Consider the following 19,242-nt stretch of genomic DNA (forward strand, 5'->3'; position numbering starts at 1 on the left):
TGTGTGTAAAACTGAATAAATGAACCCAAAGCAGGCCAAATAAAGACTTACTGAGGGGTGGATACAATGTAAAGTGATATTCTGAAGTGACTTGAAGGTTTATAACATGACTGGCTAAACTGTGGATTTCAGCAGTATAAGTACATTTGGACTGAAAGACACTAAAAATCTAAATGTTTAAAAGAAATGAGTGACCTACTTTTGAGTGTCACATAGGTTGCAATTGTTTAAATGTCATAGTTGTAAACTTAGAATCAGTATTCTAGCTGCATATGTAAAAATGGTTAATTTTATTTGAATGCAGAAAACTGGGTAACTAAAAGTGACATTAGCTGGGGCCTGGCTTAAGGAACTGAATTCTGCCCACCAGCTACCCCCGACAGGAGTTGAGACTTGCACAACAGCTGTGTTCCCAGGCCTAGCTGCCTTTTTGCTGCTCCCACCAAAAGGGATATGACACTTCTCTGATTGAATTACCTGGGCTCTGCAGGAAATTGAACAAAGCCCTGTCCTGACTCAGGCAAATGTTTTATTACGGGGGCCGTAAAAGTGGCTTCCTCCTGAAGGAAAGGGGAGGAGCACTGCCTGTGAGAGCAAGCTGGCTTGGCAGAACTGGAAAAACCAGAAATTCAATCTTGTGCTGGGGGGAAACCACACCCCTTTGGGGCCAGAACATAACTCTAAAAAGATGGATCATTCATAGAGCGGACTTGTAAAAATTTTATAAATGATACCATAATTCTTGTGATTTTTCTGCCCACATTTTAAGATATTTTTAGAACCGGTGGCATGATCTGGGGGCAAGCTAGCAGTTAAGAGGGTATTACTTAAAATGTACGCATGTTAAAAATCTGACACTTCATCAATTAATGTCCATACTCCTTGCGCACATGTGTGTAAATTTGGGGTAATGTCCGATATTGCGAAACCAGTTAAAAAGTGCAAATGTCACCATTTCTGAATGCAAGCTCCCAGGAAGAGCATATTTGGACAGGGTATACCTCCTGTGATATGTGATGGGTGCGTGTAATTTTAAACAAATGTGTACGTGTGCAAATATGTCTTTTGGTCAAAATATAGATTGTGTGTAATTTGACAGGGGTGGGTTCTGTGTACCATAAACAGACCTCATCATGATGACACTTCATTTCATTCCCCCAATCAAGGGGAAGAGGATGAAGTGGCCAATGACAAGTGGAGAGGGGTAGAGCCTAGTGATGCTGCACACACACCATTTTCAAAACACATAAAAGTAGACAGTCAGGACAGATAGGGGCATTCAATTCCATTTGCCGCGGAGCATGCTGCCGGACCATACCACATCCAGAGATCCAGACTTCAAATCCATCAATCTCCAGAGAAAGCTGTGCAGAAAGATCCAGAAGCAGTGCTGTACCCAGAGAGAGCAGAGCTGACCCAGACCACTGTTAGCAGAACCAGAGAGCTGACCCAGATCACTGTGAAGTGCCGAGACCAGACCAGAGTCCAGTCTAAAACCTGACCAGATCCGTGGCGAGGCCCATTTATTTCAAAAATATATTGTGAGTACCTAGCAGAACCAATCTCTTAGTTAAAATAATCTAATCCAAGCTATTTTAATCTAAGTAGAACTGCCTCCTAACTGTCACCTGTCATTTTCTAGTTGCTAGCTGTCACTTGTCTTTTTGAACTTTAAAATTTCAAATCTGAAAAACGACCTTTACCATATTGCTCATATCTCCGTGACCGTTTGTCTTAGAGACTTGCAGTAACTTTCCTCTGAAAGCTGGGAATCTTGGCTTTTCTACGAACCTAGAACCGCATTCCTACCCCCGATACATTTGCCGCAATCGCAAAAAACGCACGCGCGAATTTTACAGCGATTTGAAAATTCCTCCACGTGTGAAAACAGCAGCTTCTTGCTAGAACTGTTAGAAAGTCGTTTGCAACCTGCCAATCATTCCTAGAACATTGCTAAAGTAAGCCTGAACTAATTTAAACCAACTAATCCTCAACCTGAACCTCTAGAGGGAATTAAAAGCATTTTAGCATATTTTTCACTTCATTGCCAGCACATATAAAAGCATTTTGGGCCTGTGTTTCAAACTTCTGTAGTCTAAGCTTGCTGGGGTGAACTGAATTACATTTGATTGCATTTCTGAGAACTGTGTGCTTTCCTTCCATTTCCTTGCATTGCATAAACGGGGGAGGGGATTGCGAGAGAAAAGTGATTACATTGTTTTGTTGAAATCATATTGAGTATTTTCTGTATTGCATTTTTCATTCAACATTACATCCATCTGAACTTATATAAAGTATTCTTTACCACCTTATTCTTCTGTTCCTATTCACAAGTGTGCTAGTGCCAGACTATCCATTATTGATTACTGATCAGATTAAGTGTGATATCCAATTATTAATTTATTATAAAGTGTGATATATATCTATATTGTTTAAATTCTCAAATAAACCTTTTAACTTGCAAAACAGAACTACTTCTTGGCTCAGTGGGGTCAGGCGGATTCCAAGAGAGGGGTGTTATATAGGGGTAGTCATCCAGAACGCATGAACTGGACATAAAGATATATCAATAAGGGTTTCCATTCAGTATCCCAGACTAGGCATTGACTTAGCTGTAGTGTTGAATTGAATCCTCTTACAGGGGACGGAAAGTCGCTTTCTATTCTGTTTTCCATTTATCATTCCTGATTACCTGCTGCTTCTGTTTATCCACTTAGAATTGATTATTTGTGGGTTGAGGAAACCTTGCAGGGGGAAAGTCTAACTTAAGTGCTATCTTACCTAAAAATCAAAAAGTGCTCCTATTCCCTGGTATTTGGTAGTTGTGTCAATAGAAGGTTAAACTAAGGGCATTGCTTACATTCCTATTGTTCTAATCACCCCATTGGTGATTGCTGCCCCATTTATTAAAAATGGTATGATTTCTTTTGAATTTTAATATAATGAAATAAATATTACATTTTATCACCCAGCCTGGTTCATGGTCCATTGTGACCCAGGGTATTTGAAAAGGAGGTGTGATATGAGTGGTGTACCATTTCAATATTGAATCTAATCTAACATAAGCATTTCAATCACGCGCTGCATACTGGGCCCAGACTAAGGTGTGTGTTGCCTGATTGAAATCCTTAACAGGAGTAGACAGTGGGAATTAGATCGCCCATTCTCAGGTCAGATAGGGAGTTCAGGGTGGACGGAGCTAGGTGTTAAAGAGGAGACATTGAAGAAGCCGTTCTTGAGCTCCTTCCCGAACTGTTGAAGCGAGGGGGAGAGTCGGATGTTGATGGGGAGGAGGTTCCAGAGTCTTGGGCTGTAGACAGAGAAGGGCTGTCTTGCATAGGCAGTCCTCATTGCAAACTTCCAACCCTGTTGTTCAGCATGCTGTATTGAGCTTGTTGTTTTGCTTGTGCCAGAAAACCAGGCACAATCAGCCAACATGATACAATGACACGGCCATCAAAATCTCTACGCCTCTCCAGGTGAATGGGCGATGCCATTTCGTACAGTGCCCTCATACGCCAGGTGGACCTCAGTAACTGGAATCAAAGAATCCACTTTTCCTAGGAATTATCTGCAAAGATGTGGCTAAGAATAAGCCCAGTCGTACGGGATAAGTGAACCTATTTAAACATTGATTTATATGATTTGATGAAGGGTTTGGAAAGGTGTTCCACACAGACTATTTACTAACAATATGCTCCTGTTAGGATTTATTTAGAATAAGTTATAATGGATTTGTGTCTCCATAGCTGGAGAGCACACTAAAATACAAAAAGAAATTAAGTGTATAATATATTTCTAATAACCAAGTGTTTTCTGAATCTTCACGGGCATTGCTTTTTTCAGTATCAGCAAATAAAATAATACAAAATTCAATTAATTAACGCTGCACTGTCCCATAGGCAATCATGGCGAGCGTTTTCAGCACACTTCGCTGGGCGTTACATCTACATTTTGCAAAATTGCACAGGTGATGGTGACCCAAAGGATTCCGCAATAATAGAGAAATCTATTCTAATTGAATGTATCGCAAGCTTGACCGGTTAAATGCAGTCCGCCAGTTACGGCTTCAGACCTTACGTTTAAGGTTTGTTAGGCAATTTATTTCTGGATACTAAGTCACCGAAAATGAGCTTTAATGAAAAAAGTGACACTGAATCCTTAACTGTAAACTCTTGTTAGTGCGGCCCACGTACATTGGCACTCATTAAGAGGTTGCCGGTTCCGGCACCCTACCGGCAACCTTGCCTTATCGTTTCCACCGCCTGACATTGATATTGCAGGTGGCAGAGGAATGGTAATTTCCCATTCCTGTGAAGTCCCAGAGGACTCCATGGGGATTGGAACCCTGAAGCACCGGCACCGTTATTAACGGTGCCGGTTCTTCAGTGAAAAATCTGCCGTTAGGCACCTGAACTAAGTTCACAGCCCCTACCGGTAGACTCAAAGTGAGCCGGACCACAAAGGTTGCCTGTAACGTTGTTACTGGCACCTTTATTTCCGGACCGGCTCACTTGTAATGAGGCCCATTATTTGGAAAGTGCTAGTATCTTGAGCCGACAGACTGCCTGCAGCAGCGGAATGAAACCATTGGCTCTTTGGATGTACTGGACTACTATTCCCATGATCCCTCACTGTTAACTATGATGGGCGGGGCCGATGGGAGTGCAATCCAAAAAATCTGGAGAGCTAATGGTTGGAAAACCCGACCTAGACCACACCCTGCTCAATGCGGTGCAACAGAGTGCAAATGCATTCATTCTAGAAGGTTCATCTGTAGAGGGAATGGTGGCAATTTAGCTGGTGTCTCTTTATTTTTTGTCAGATAACTATGCAATCAAGAGCTATAAGTAAAAATTGTGCGGCTGAATTTCTTAACGTTGCAGGAAAAAACAGACTCCACACATTAATGAAATAAATCAACCCTTTTAATACTGCAAGAATGTCCCCCATTTCCATTATGGCACACCAGACATCACACCAGACATCACACTAGACATCACACCAGACATCACACTAGACATCACACTAGACATCACACCAGACATCACACTAGACACAGCTAATACATTATTCAACGGTTAGAGTAATTGCACCTATACATTTCCTAAGCTGTTGAAAAAGTCTGAGCACTTACGCCTGGTGTCAAGCATAATACCTCTACTTATTGTGTCTGTGCAAACAAGTTATATTGAAGTGCATAATATTTGAGCAAAAAATACGTGATGTGTCCTGGAATGCAGAAATGAACCTTAACTGCCGGGCTATTATGCAAGTCTATGCAAAAAGGACGAGCATACTCGTCCTTGGCACTTAAGGGGTTGCGTACCCATAAGGCTGTCCTTTAAATACTGCAAAGAAAAGTCACTTTTCAGCAGTTGAAAGTCCCTGTTTACCGTGCAAGAAATTCCATGAATCAGGCCCTAAGTGTTAACAAATGCAATAGTGGAAACCTTCAATGGGAAAAATGGAATTTGCAAAGCTCAGAATGTTTACCTACTGCTTCATAAGTGTAATAAAAATGTGACATTGAATGGTTTAAAATATGGTTTAAAAGAATTTGAAAATAAACGCGTATGCAATTCCCTTTTTGAACCACAAGGTGGCCCACCTAATCTGTTTAAAGAACTTTAAAAAAAAAACTTTGTGTTAAACAGGCTTGACCCCCCCATCACTTTTTCCCCACTTGACTGTGACTTAGCCATATTGTTTTTCGTTGCTTGAGCACAGACCCCTTCATGCAGCTTCTAGCACTTTACATTTCAAAATGGCACTTTCTTTTTATACTGCATTTTCTATTCATCTGTCTGTGTATTTTATTTAAAATTATGTCTGGAGTAGTAACTCTTCTATATCACATTTCTATAATAACTTCAACACTTTGTGCAGAATTCATCTGCAAATGTGGGCTGCAAAGCTGTAAATGTTGTTTACCTGTTTACATATCCTCTGTTAGAAATATCTGTTTTTGAAGACATAAGAATTGGGGAACTTTCTCCCGGCAACTCGCTGGGGAGTCAGAAGTAATAATAAGCATGGCCATCCTAACAAGCAAAGTCTACACAATTAATCGACTCTTTGCATGGTGAATATCAGACTGTTGCCCTACACAGAATTGCAGTAAAGAAACCCACACTGTAGTGAAATTCTGGACCTTCTTAACAAGTGCACCTTCCCACAATGGACTGCATTCACACATGTTTGGCGTTATCCTGCAAATACCAGCAATGGATCCCACTCTGGAATGTAACAATGAGACCAAATTGGAGGAGGGAACAGTCCCTCAACCTGCTCGGTGGATCAAGGGGTAATTGTCCATTGTTCAGGGAACACAGAGCAGGTGATTGGAAGTAACAAGACGATGTCAGTATCTTCTCAAATCTTTCAATTCCCATTGCAAGCATCCTGAAGTAATGGTGGGTAGAGGGTCAGTAGGCTTGTGGCAAGCTCCATTACCGAAGGCTGGGGTCTTTGCTCAAAGATCACCCCGATAAACCGCAAAGCAAAGCAGCTCTGGGGCAATGATCGGTTGAGTCGACCCCTGTGCATGCAAGACTGCATAAGGTGACACTCGAAGGACTGTCGTACACCTGTCAGAGACGATAAAAGATTCAATGATACACAGAATGTTTAAGCTCCACGGAACCTATACGATAACTTCCACTCTATAAATAGTATGAAGGTAATGATGATTGCAATGTGTTCTGCAACGACTTCTCCTGCAGAGACTTCTCCGGAGAGGAAATGATCACCAATGTCAATGCATCTTCCTCGGTTTTAGGATCCATGCTATAGTGTGGGAGCGTTAGTGAAATTGTGTTTCGATAAGAATCACTCTTTTTTTTTATATTCGTTTAATCTGAAGCTGGGTCTGAGGTCCTAACTCCTGTTCTCACCAATTAGCTCTTCTATATTAGTTTACAAGACAAGATCTGGCTTATTTTAGCCATGAAGGTATTCAAATTCACTCAATTTCTATTGTAATCAATTGCACAACTGTTTTTATTCTGGGATTGTGTAATTAAACAATAATTGAGGAGCCTTGTGGCACATCGATTTTGCAAGCCAAGATACCTTGACCAGAACTCACAACCCCTGTTCTTGTCCTCTTTCTCTACAGCCTCGATAGTCGTTCAGAAGTGGTGGTGCCACATGCAGCCATGTTTAGACGGGGAAGAGTGCAAGGTGTTGCCAGACCTGACGGGGTGGAGCTGCAGCACCGGAAACAAAGTAAAAACGACAAAGGTAGGGTGCGATTGTGATATGTGTTTGCATGTTCTCTCTACAACATTTCTCATGGCAAGACCGAAGCACAAGACCTTACTACAGTAGCCTTCATACTTGCGGCTCTCCTAATGTATTGCATGTGGACATGGTCCTTGGCAATTGACTATGTTGACTTGGGCTAGTGCATGGGTCTGCAACCTTTCGCTCTTCGGTTGCTTTGGACTACAATTCCTGTCAGCCCTAGCCAACATAGCGAGTGGTGAAGGATCATGGGAGTTGTAGATCAGAACATCTGGTGAGCCACAGGTTCAGGGTCGGATTGGCCCCTCGGCCAATCGTCCTGTGGCCGTTCCGAAATCATCATTAGTCCCCTGGGGCCGGTGTCTGCCCCAAGCGTGGGCCGGTTTGAGGGAGGAAACAAAAATACTTTTTTTTTCCACACTGAACTGCGCATGGACAATAATAACATGCCCAGTTCAGTGTGGAAAAAAAAGTATTTTTTTGTTGCTTTTTTCTCCGCCGGCACCCGGCGCCCGGCGCCAAAACTGCATTTGGAGAGCCTCAGACAGCCAAGTATAATGGTGGCCCTGCCCCACATTGATCGCACTGCGCATGGTCGGACCCGGAACTAAACAGCCTGAGCACGGCCTCAGCGCGCAATTTGCATCTGCAAAAGCACAGAGCCTATCTGTGATGCGCCAAATTTGGCTTGGCTTGAGAGTGACACTAGTGCCGATGAGTCTGGATGCTCGCCGGAAGTGTTCTGATTGACACATTGCCACAAAGTAGTACTTTTTGACACCTGTTGGACTGGACTTGGTTTGGAGTGAGAGACTGGCTAAGCAGACGGGACATGAGATGGTTCTGCAGAATATTGGCCCGAGGAAAGAAGAGACCCGAGGCGACAGGGAGTCGGAGAACCAGTAGTGAGTAAGTGCCATACATAGAGATGAGCGTTAGAAGTTGCATTTAAGTGTCATGGTGCCGGGTACCTTTTGCACCATGACTTGCCAATGTACCCTGAATTGCCCAAGTTTCTGCTCCCGATGTGCGCATTCATATATTCCCAGGTGCAGTGCCTGCCAAATTCTGCAGCAGCGCGGAGGCAGATTACCAACGCACTCCCCCTCCAGGGCATGTGTAAATATCAGGTACTTGCAGAGACCTAATGAGCCGTGGAAGCTGCCCATAAACACCCCACACTCACACCCACAAGACCATGGCTGTGATGTTGCTACCAGGAGTGGACCATCTTAAGGGCTGGGGCGAAGACACATGTGTGACCCCGTTCAACCCCCCGCCCCCGTACCCCAGTCATCGGATTGCCGAAGCAAAATAAGGACTCTAAGAGTCCACAAAGAAAGACATCCAAGAATCCATGTAGTAATCGGATTAGACCCTGGACGGTAAATAATGCATATCAGGACATAGGTTTTGAGTTGTGGGTTTAGAAGCCTCGAAGCAGTTACGTGTCCTCTGGCATGGGTACAGCCCAGGACACAGATTGGGAGATGTGCTGCAGCAGCATCTATACATTTAAAAAAAAGATTGTGGAGTTCTGACTTCACCACAAGCAAGCATTTACTTTCACCCACCTCAATAAGACATGGGGTACACGGATCAACTTTTTACTAGTTGATAACACGCGAATGGGGTAAGGGTTACAGTGTTTTTTATAAAGCCTTTGTAAAATACTGGAAAGAAAATGTTCTTATAATCAATCCCGGTAAAGCAAAGATTTTGTAATCATCCGAGGGGAAGAAATGTAATGTTTTAAATGGCACTGTGTTACCTACCTAGGATCAGTGTTACCTACCTAGGATCAGAGGTCAAAGTGGGCGGGAAGTTGTGGAACTAACGGGTACGACGTTCTCTTCTCGGGGCAATCCATGATCGTTCTCTTACTTTATGCAACCCGAATTACCGTTCCAGGACGGCAATTTTAAAAACAAAAAAATTCAACTTCTCTCCTAGTGGGGAGCCAGTGTAATATGTTGCTGCACTATCTTGCATGCCTGAATTGGTGATTCCAATAGACTGCTTGGGACCTAAAACGAATTCCCAAGCAGCCAAAAAGCCCAGATCTACACATGAATTGCTGTAGGCACAGAAGTGTTTGCAGGAAATGGGAGCGGTGTATTTGTGGCTATAGTCCTGGACATGTCCCTTAAGAGGTGGGAATGGTGGGTGGTTGAAAGGGGAAGCTGCATAAAGCTGCACCCTGTGTTTTCTTAAGTCTTGCTAGAACTGTTGTAAAGTGCAGGGTGGAGGAGAGGAAAGGAAGGACCTGGCCTGGGGATTAATTATGGGGGGTTAAAGAGACTATTAGGGGGTAGGTCGTGAGCAGAAAAGGGGTGGACCATGGGAACATAGTTCAACTACTTTTTGTTTTAATCCTGTATCCTGGCTTGCAACATTATGTGTTACTACTGACTTCTGCAATTGTATTCGCTCTCCCCTCTTGCTTCTCCACTCTTTTTGACCGCTTACTCTGTTATCTCTTCCTCTCCTTTTCTCCCTATTACTATCTCTTCCCCTTACTTTCTTCTATGCACTTACTCTATCAGAATTGTCCCTGGACCTAGTATGATAGCAACCTCGTCTGTCTCCTCTCCCCTCTCTTTACTTGTCTTTTTTTCCTCGCCTCCTCCTCCCTCCCCCACCCAGCACTATCTGAAATGTCGTCAGGCCTAGTTTGATAGTCGTTTGTTTTGTTCCTCCTCTCCCTTTCTGCACCCCTCCCTCACCTTTTGTTTTTCTCCAGCTGTAGCAGAAATGTGGTCAGGCCTAGTATGGTAGTTGCCAGTCTGTTTCCATTTCCTTCCCACTCTCCCCCTCCCTTCTTTATCTATGTCACTATCTGAAAAGTCATCAGGTCGAGAACTGTAGTTAATTTCACATCCTTACTGTTCATGGCCTAGTGTCTAGACTGCAAACTGTGTTTACATACCAGCTTCACCTCTTAATTGACTGTGTGACCCTGGGCCAATTATTTTCTCACTATGGCATATCTGTCAGTCGTGCAATCCCAGAATGATGATGGTTGTGTGCGGAGTGGGGTGGCGGAGTTGGGGTGCAGGAGGCCAAGTATAGACTGTTTTGGAGTATGGGGAATCAGCATGCTATGTGCAGAGGTACTGTGCCATTTGACGGCCCATGCTTTCAATAATTACCATTAACAAAAAAAGAGTATATTTGTGTGCATGTGTACATTTAAACATCACAACAGTCATATGTAAACAAAAGTATCCATATGTTGGTGCAAACAAATAGCGCTCTATAAAATCTTGCGCGCTACAAACCATTTTTGAGCCTGCGGAGGTAAAGTGTCCTGCAAAGTCATTTTGAAAAGTTGGCCACCCTATTGCAAAGGACAATTTAACCAGGTGTGAGTTTCTGGGGTAGCATTTTCTGTAAAGTCGTGAATTGACGCGATTCACGGTTGATGGTTTGAGGGCCACTTTTTTTGAGGCGAGGGATGGGCCATTTTTTGAGGTGAGGGTTGGCCCACTTTTTTTGGGGTGTCTGGGCCTATTTCTTGTCCCAATCCGACCCTGCACAGGTTGCAGACCCCCGGGCTACTGGAAGTCAAAGTACATCTGAAAAGGCAAATGTAGCAACCCTTGCTCTGCCAGAACAATTTAGGGCATGGTTCTGTTGCAGGCATTATGCGGTGAGTAATGTGTGTATCTGGAGAGAATGATGTGTGCCTGCCTGTATTGACGGGGAGAGCTACACAGGTAAGTTCAACCCATCATATAAATTGGTGGAAGGAGAAGTGTGTGTCACCAGGTTTGTAGATGTGAGGTCCTCCTCAGTGGAATGGACTTACAGAGACATGCGATCTTCCTTAGTTCCAATATAGCAGCAGCGGGCAAAGGTTTCTGTGGACACGACTGTTCATTATCAAAGTAAATGCAGATCAGTGGCGCGCTGTGTGTTTTCTATGGTTGCGCCACTGTCCGCAATAGTTAAGGAGCCTCGAAAAAACGAGCACCTAAAAATGTGACCACAAACAGAGAGGCAGACATTCAATGTTACAGAGGGCTACAAAGGAAAAAATAGAACAGAGAGAAGGAGAGAGGGAGAGGGAGCAATAGACCTGTTTATAATATGCTGGATAATGGTAGTAGCCCGATAATTATTAACGAGATGCAGCGGAGCTGCACACCCCAACCCTCTTACTCTTGGATTCCTGATAAGGAATGCGACTTCAAGTTACTCCATAAGGTGATTATCAAACTGAATATCTGCCCAAGATACTGGGGGAAAGAATTGTTCACCAGCATATATCAGTTTTATTTTAATACAATAAAGCTTTATTAGCATGACCTGCAGTTGAGCAAATTCAGATGATCTCAATTTACAATCCAAGTTATATGATTCCTGACAAAGCGTTGACATAACCTGGAAATCATCCTATGACCAAACGTATCTGCAGCGCTACTGAAATCCAATCCTACTTTGGTGTTGGCAGCCATTGTAGTCCTACTTTTGGTCGATCTGGGTTTTTGATTTTGAAAATATGCTCTTCCTGGATATTGAGGCCTGATCGACCCCTCAAGCCCCTCCAATCCCAAAGTAATAGCAATCACATCTCAAAACACGAATGACGATCAACAAAACACCGTCCCTCGCATCCGAGGATGCCTACATCGAGAGGGGAACGTTGGGAGGTCAGCGAGGAACGTTGGGAGGTCAGCGAGGACCTCGGGGCTAAAGCACAGACCAAAGGAGAGGAAGAGATAAGTAGAGTGAGTGTGTGGGGGACAAAGTGTGTGTGTGTGTGTGTGTGTGTGTGTGAGAGAGAGAGAGAGAGAGAGAGAGAGAGAGAGAGAGAGAGAGAGAGAGAGAGAGGAGGTGGAGAGTGAGAGAGGGAGGGAGGCAGGGAGAGAGAGGGAGGCAGAGGAAGAGAGAGAGCGAGAGCTTTAGATCAGTATATGATGTGCCAGGTACAGCTGATACACTTTAGTGGTGTGCAGGTTCACTCCCACCCTAGGTGGAGGACTCGGGCTATACATTGGGAGTGGTGTCCAATCCCTGAATGCACCACCTTCACTGGGGATCCCAGAATGCTTTTCTATGGGTGGGTTTGCTTCTCTGATGCAGTTGAAAGCAATGAAGAAACCTTTGGAATCTTGGCCCAAACAATGTGCAAACCTTGGGGTGGCTGTGGTGGTGCGTGTGTGTGTGTCTGTCTGTCTCGGTGGGTCTATCTGTTGCATAATACCTTGGGTAGATAGGCAACAACCATCACAAGAAAGGAAGTGTTGTGTTGCAGAAACATGTCATTCGACTGCATTTATGGTAATGAAAACCTTTGCAGGATATTGACCCAAATGCTTGAGCCGCATCACTTGCTGGGATAAGCTGAACCGTCTGCCTGGGATGTCTGCAGACCCTTTCAAACCTAACTCTCCAGCACACATTGAACATGAAACCAATGATAAGCTACTCCAGTGGAGTAGATGGAGCTTGAAGCAAGCATTGGTAATGCCAAAATGTTGGGCTTTTGTGTAGGCATGCTAAAGGCACTTGACAGGTAGTGCCATAGTGGTATTAACTGGCGATCAATGGTATGAGGTGAACAATTGTGAAAGTACATGTGTATCTAATAGCAATGCCTGGGGAATGCACAATACGTAAACAGACTTGGTTCAGACATTTTAAATTACACCAGTAGTGCATTTACAGCTCCAATTAAGTAATTACCTCTCCCAAGACTGCTTTAAAAAAACACTGGCAGGCACTTGAGTGAAAAGTTTGATGGTAAGGCTTGAATAAAGTGAGCTCAAAGAGTTCCAATGAGGAGGTATTTCGGACATGGAGGGGCAAGAACTTGGTGGGAATGGCCATAGGGATTAGCATGGTCATGTGCAACGAATGGGTGGGCAAATATGCGAGCAATGGGTGGGCAAATCGCCAAATGAGAACTGCAAGCTTTTTGTTCCTCTTCATATTACATTTCTACCTATCTGTACTCTAATGCAACAGGTGGAACTTAGTGCCACTTAATAGCTCAAACTAAAAAGGAGATATTGTGATTTTCAGGAATTTCATGGATTTGACATGTGCAGTAGCTGGATGCAAGGCCTATATGTGCATTATGTACTGATGGCTCACCTGATCCCTTAAAGGTGTACTCAAGTCCACCCTATTAGGCACGATAAATATATATACTTAATCTGGGCAGTATATTCATTGCTAATTCTGTCTTTGTCCCTCCTTGGCAGGCAATTTATTTCAAAGCAGCAGTGCAGTCATTCCCTGTGAGCAGGCATGCCCTTCTTTAAAACAGTGCCCCAAAGGTCCACCTGGTCATTTAATTGGGAATCATTAATTAAAGGCTCAACTCTAGCTATCAAATGATCCAGTGGCAGGTCTCACACAGTGTTTAATTATCTACTCTTTGCCTATACACCATTGTAATGTCACAATCAGCGGAAGATTCCTTGTGGTACTAAATGACCATCAGTTAAGGTTAGTATTTATTCCAAATCATTCTTCCCTGTTGCATGTTTATTTCCTGTTCTTTTCACATTGACTTCAATGCGTTTATGAAGTCCTTCTCTACTTGCAGTGAATTTTGTCTTTTCTTCTCCTCGCTTTTCAGTTATCAGGAGACAGAGCACATTGTCCTCCATAGACATATCTTGACTGATTGCAAAGTTTCTTTTGCTTCTCAGTTTTGCCTGTTGCCCATTTTCCTCCTAGGCTAATAGACACTTTAATATCGGACATTTTTAATTAATATCACTACTTCATTGCTACTCCCTTCTTGTAATTATGCCTTCTCATCTTATTTCGCTCTTGTCATTTTATCTATAATTTGATGCTCGCTGCAGTTCTTTTCCTCATACCACTGACCCAGACCCTTTCTCCCTTTCTCCCTCCCTCCCTCCCTCCCTCCCATCCTCCCTCCCTTCCTTCCTTCCTTCCTTCCTTCCTTCCTTCCTTCCTTCCTTCCTTCCTTCCTTCCTTCCTTCCTTCCTTCCTTCCTTCCTTCCTTCCTTCCTTCCTTCCTTCCTTCCTTCCTTCCTATTGGAAATAAAGACATCCTGAATAAGAGTGTATCCCAGACCTCTATTGGAAAGGCATGTTTCAAGATTAATTATGTTTTCCGTCTTCTAAAATATCTAAAAACAATAAATACCTAACTGCTGCTAATATCACTGTTTGTCGTTGACCACTAAAAATAATTTCACATAAAAACTTAGGTGTGAGGTCTCTATAATACTTAAAAACATTTTTCAGGAACAGTTTTCGTTGTGGGAGTAGCTACGGACACCAGACCAGCAGATGTTTCGGAGATTCTATTTTTTTAGTATTCTTACCTACAACATTTCTCTTGCCGGGTCCACTTCAATATAATACCTTGCACTTCTCTTGTTGGCCACAAATTAAAACGTAACCTTAAAACAACATCCTTAGCTTTGGGGCCAGAGATTTCATCAGATAGCTTTGGGGCTTATTTATTGATTTTATGTAAAAGGGTCCCCTTTTAAAAATGTCATACGTATTGCACTCATCCCAGGTTAACCTCCAATCGTACTGCCAATAATTTGAATTTTGCTTTATCCAGGTGTTCAAGTAATACATTGAGGTCAGTATCAGCTGCGCTCATTACCTCAATGCATGCTTGCCTCCAACCCTTCAGTGAGCGATCCTCTGTGGTTTCCAGCAAGGCAGCTATCTTTGGGAGCATAGATCTATGGTTTGGGTCACACAAAATGCAGTTTCTGTATAAGCTACTGATCCACCATTTGTGCATAATATCAAGAGAGAGCAGTCCCTGCTCAACCGTATTAGCTGGACCGGGAGACTGTTGGGGAGAGTCAACACTGTTCTCCAAAATAGTCCCTCAAATTTCTTCCAGTTCGGGACACAATCTGTGTCATCTGTGTCTCTGCCCCATCAATTATCGATGGCATTACCTTTTGCTTATAAAAGGTTACTAGGAGTTTGCAGGAGAATTTACCAAATCATCTGCGTATGATGGAAGCCTGGGCGGCTGCCACGACCATCGTTCTCTTAATATCTACAAGGTATGGAATCTCTTTATTATAATTATTAGTACTCGTTCCCAAGTAATGATAATTGTTTACCACCATTAGGGGTTTCTTAAGGACACTCCATTTCAGAAGACACTGCTTTGCATTTTTGGTCTTAGAACCAAAACATTAGTTACATTTACATTTATAGATAAATAATTAGCAGTCACATAATGCTCGAGTGCCCGCAATGATCTTTGGAGTCCAACTGGTGTTTTGTCCATTATAACTAAGTCGTCTGCATAGAGAAACCACTGCAGATGACTGTTCTCCAATTTAGGTGGGTTTACAACTATTCCCTCCCAGAATCTCCCAATATCTAAAATGAAACAGTTAAAAAGCACTGGATGCAATATGCAACCTTGTTTCAGACACCTTGCTGTTGGAATTGGGCATGTCAAAAGTCCCATCTTGTTAAACTGAATTTGCAAAGAGGTGCCAGTATATAGTTGCTTAATGTAAGCTATTACATGCAATGGGCATTTTACTTTTTCCAGTTTCGCGAACAACTGCTCTCTCGATACTGAATCAAATGCTACTTTGAAGTCAATAAAGGCCAGATAAACTGACTGGCCTGATAGATTGACTCTCTCTTTAATCTGGGTCAAGGTCAACAGATTCACTGAGGTTCCTAAGCCCGGGACTAATCCAGAATGCCTCTAGTCCCCTATTGCACTCTGCTCCATCCAATCATTAAACTCTCTTATTAGCAGCCGAGCAAAAGTCTTGCCCGGGGTGTCCAGGAGAGCTATTGGTCTGTAAATCCGCTGCGCTGTTCCATCTCCCTTCTTAAATACCTGTACAATAATTGATTTACCACAAGACTGTGGAATCTGCCTTCTCTTTACCACCTTTTTAAAAATGAAGAAGATTATCACAGGCCACTCCTTTGGATGTTCCTTCAACATAAGGTTGGTCAGGCCATCAGGGCCTGGCACTCTTGACGAGCTCAGGCTTTTTATCTGTAACAAAATATCATCCCGGTCAAACTCTCTTGGATTGGATTAGCCTATAGTGCCAATTGATTAACATTGATTCCCTCATTCAAGGTGGACTATATCTGCGCACTGTTCTTAGATTCAATTGTACGCAGCATTCTTTCTCCTTCTATCTGTACATTCAGGCTTTTCGGACCTTCAAACAATTTTTATGTTGCAATTTATATTTTCCTGTTGAAGCTATTTTCTCCGGTGTACTCAGATGCCTTAAGGTTCTTATACTCTTCCTCAGCTGTGTCTTCCTATTTTTTAGGACAAGATCGAAGGTATGTCTATGTTTAAAGCTTTGTTTGCTTCCTCCTCTACCTGTTTCCTAGCTTCCTACTCTACCTGTTTCCTTGCATCCTCATATGTGGTTTCATCATCCTTCGTCGCCGGAGCTACCCACTAGTTTAATCTATTAATACTGGTGTTGAGTTAATTTACAGCTGAATCAGTCCACCTAAATCTATTTTGGCCCCCAGTAAGCTGCAGATCATATTTATAGGAAAAATCTCCTTTGTCCATTTTAATAGGGGCCCCCCAGGACAATAGAAGTAGGGTATGATCACTTTGAGCCTGCAATAGCACCTGCAGTTTCTCAGCCTTCAGAAACCTACTACTGTCTACATAGATATAATCTATTGTCGCCGACTGCTCCTTACAGGCCCATGTCGGATTCATCGGCACATCTCCCTTTATGGAGCTCTTGAGCACAATAAAGCTACACTCTTCCATTAAATGGACACAGTGCCTACTGGCAGTACCCATTCCGTGATCTAGAGACTTGTTTAACTGGATATTTAAATCCCCCATAATCAGTGTTGATGTCGCTCTGGCATTACATATTAGATCCAGAACACACTCACCCCCTCAATAAATTGACTCTCTTGAATGGCCTTATGGTTCCAATAGAGATTGGGGATTGGCACTTGTCTATCATCAACTGTTAATTTAGACAGCTGTGTAAAGGGATTTGGTGACTCCCAAGATGTTAAGGACCAGTCTTGGTTCTTCTTACATGCTGTAGGTAGACCTGCTGATGGACAGCCTTTACTTGCCTTAATTGCTGGAACTACTGATAACACATAGCCATCTCAAATCGGTTGATCTACCAGCCATGTCTCCGTAAGAGATATAGGGCCTCATTTCACGTTAGGCGGTAAGGGTTTACCGGTACCGGTAAGGGCACCGGTACCAGTAAACCCTTACCGCCTTACTACGAGTTCCCTTTGCGGGACCCGATCTTAACGGCTGGTTTTACCAGCCGTTAAAGTAGGGTGCCGCAAAGGGAACTCTGTGCTATTTACGGTACCGCAATTTGCGCCTTCCCCATTATGCCCTATGGGGGCAAAAATGGGAATGGGGAAGGGCCTTGGTGAATGGGAAATTACCACCCCTGCTCACCTTGGAGTAGGGCGGTAATTCTGCCATCCACCAAGGCGGACACGGTAAAATACCGGCGGCAACCATGGTGCTAATAGTGCCATGGTTACTCCCTACCGTGTAATGAGGCCCATAGTGCTCTGTACCAGCACTATATCCAAGATCTTACAACGGGTTGTTATCAGCAGTGATGAGGTGCTTAAATCCTCTAGTATTCCAGGATCCTATTTTCCAGAAACTACTTTCCTTGGGCCCCCTCTGTTGGTCTCAATAATCCAGACTTGCCAGAGAATTCACCCGCCCCCTCCTACTTCTCTCATACTGGTTTCAGTCTTTTTTACCGGGGGTCAGCCACAAGCCTCTCTCCCACATTCTTCCCATTCATGTTCGCCCCTCAAGTTCTGATGGACATTTTTTTTGTGTGGTCGAGGGTGTGTTTCATAAATCCTTAAAATGTTATCCTTCGTGCTGTCTGATCTATCTTGATCATACTCTTGCTCTAAATCAAAACCTTGTTTGAAGAGGTTCTTCTTAGCCCTCCACACCATGTTTGCTACCAGTTTAGACGGTATGATCAACCTCGCCCTGGCCAAGTTCTTCTTGCTCAAAAATTCTACCTGCACTATATCCACTGACTGGATTTCCTCTAAACCCATGTGTATCAGCAAATAGGTTCAAAAACACTTGACCTATTCATCACATATTGGGAGAAGGGCCCTCTTCTACAACCCACAATAAATGAGTTTCGATTTCTACTCCTGTAACCATGATATGATGATACCCGGTCATTCTCCCTTCTGTCCCTAGAGCTATCAACATCTTTATCACTAGCCTATCTTTTGAACCATCTTTAATTTGAATCGCAGTTTTCTTCCCAAGTATGTTCCACTCCCTTTGTTTACTCTTTTGAACTACACCACTCTGTAGTTTATTCATCTCCTTCAATTTGAGCTTTTGATAGTTTGGCCTTCTTCCGGTCTCTACAAATTCCCCAAATTCTACATTTGGTGGGAAACTGCTTATAGTCGACTCCCTGTCATTAATATCCATCTTGTCATCCTCTGCTTATTCGATCGTTTAGTCATGGGTCAGCGAGTCTGAGTCAACATTCAATATCTCTTGATCTGAGTGAACCGTCAGGCCAAGAAGGGCCCCCTCTAAATCTTCCACTGTTGGAGTTAGATTCTTAGCCTCTTCAGTTGAGCTCACCACCTCATCACCTGTTGTCAACCTTTCCTTCCTGTGAAAACAGGCCCTTCTGTCATGGACCCCACACTCCTGTATAGTCTTTAGGACATTCTCTTTCGGTGGGGGTCAGCAAGTTTTGTAGAAAAGCCCTAGAACCAAATGCCACAGATTTATAAAGTGGCCTCTGCATTTTGGGTTTCTTAGCAGGTTGTAATACTTTCCCTCCACCTTTTCCATATTTGGAAAGTGAGTTCCTGTGTGGTTTGGGTTATGGATATTTGAGGATTAAATAAAGACGGTGAGGAGGCTGGAGAGGAGGGGGAGAGGAAGGGGCAGAAGACAAGTGAAGGAGGGGGAGGAAGAAAGGGAGGGGATAAAGGTGTAGGCCAGGGAGGACAGATGGATTACTAACC

At 43.3% G+C, this 19,242-nt stretch overlaps 1 protein-coding gene across 2 annotated transcripts in view; it reads left to right on the forward strand.

Moving 5' to 3' along the window:
* The window catches only part of TAFA3 (TAFA chemokine like family member 3), a 462,946-nt gene that overhangs the window by 394,135 nt on the left and 49,569 nt on the right, over positions 1–19,242 (forward strand). For both annotated transcript variants that reach the window (XM_069633355.1, XM_069633354.1), the window contains one exon: positions 7,121–7,245. In XM_069633355.1, the coding sequence (XP_069489456.1) occupies positions 7,121–7,245 (125 nt within the window). The remainder of the gene's footprint in view (positions 1–7,120; positions 7,246–19,242) is intronic.

The sequence above is a fragment of the Ambystoma mexicanum genome, chromosome 13 (genome assembly GCF_040938575.1).
Source record: "Ambystoma mexicanum isolate Mex_15411 chromosome 13, UKY_AmexF1_1, whole genome shotgun sequence".
Lineage (NCBI taxonomy): Eukaryota > Metazoa > Chordata > Amphibia > Caudata > Ambystomatidae > Ambystoma > Ambystoma mexicanum.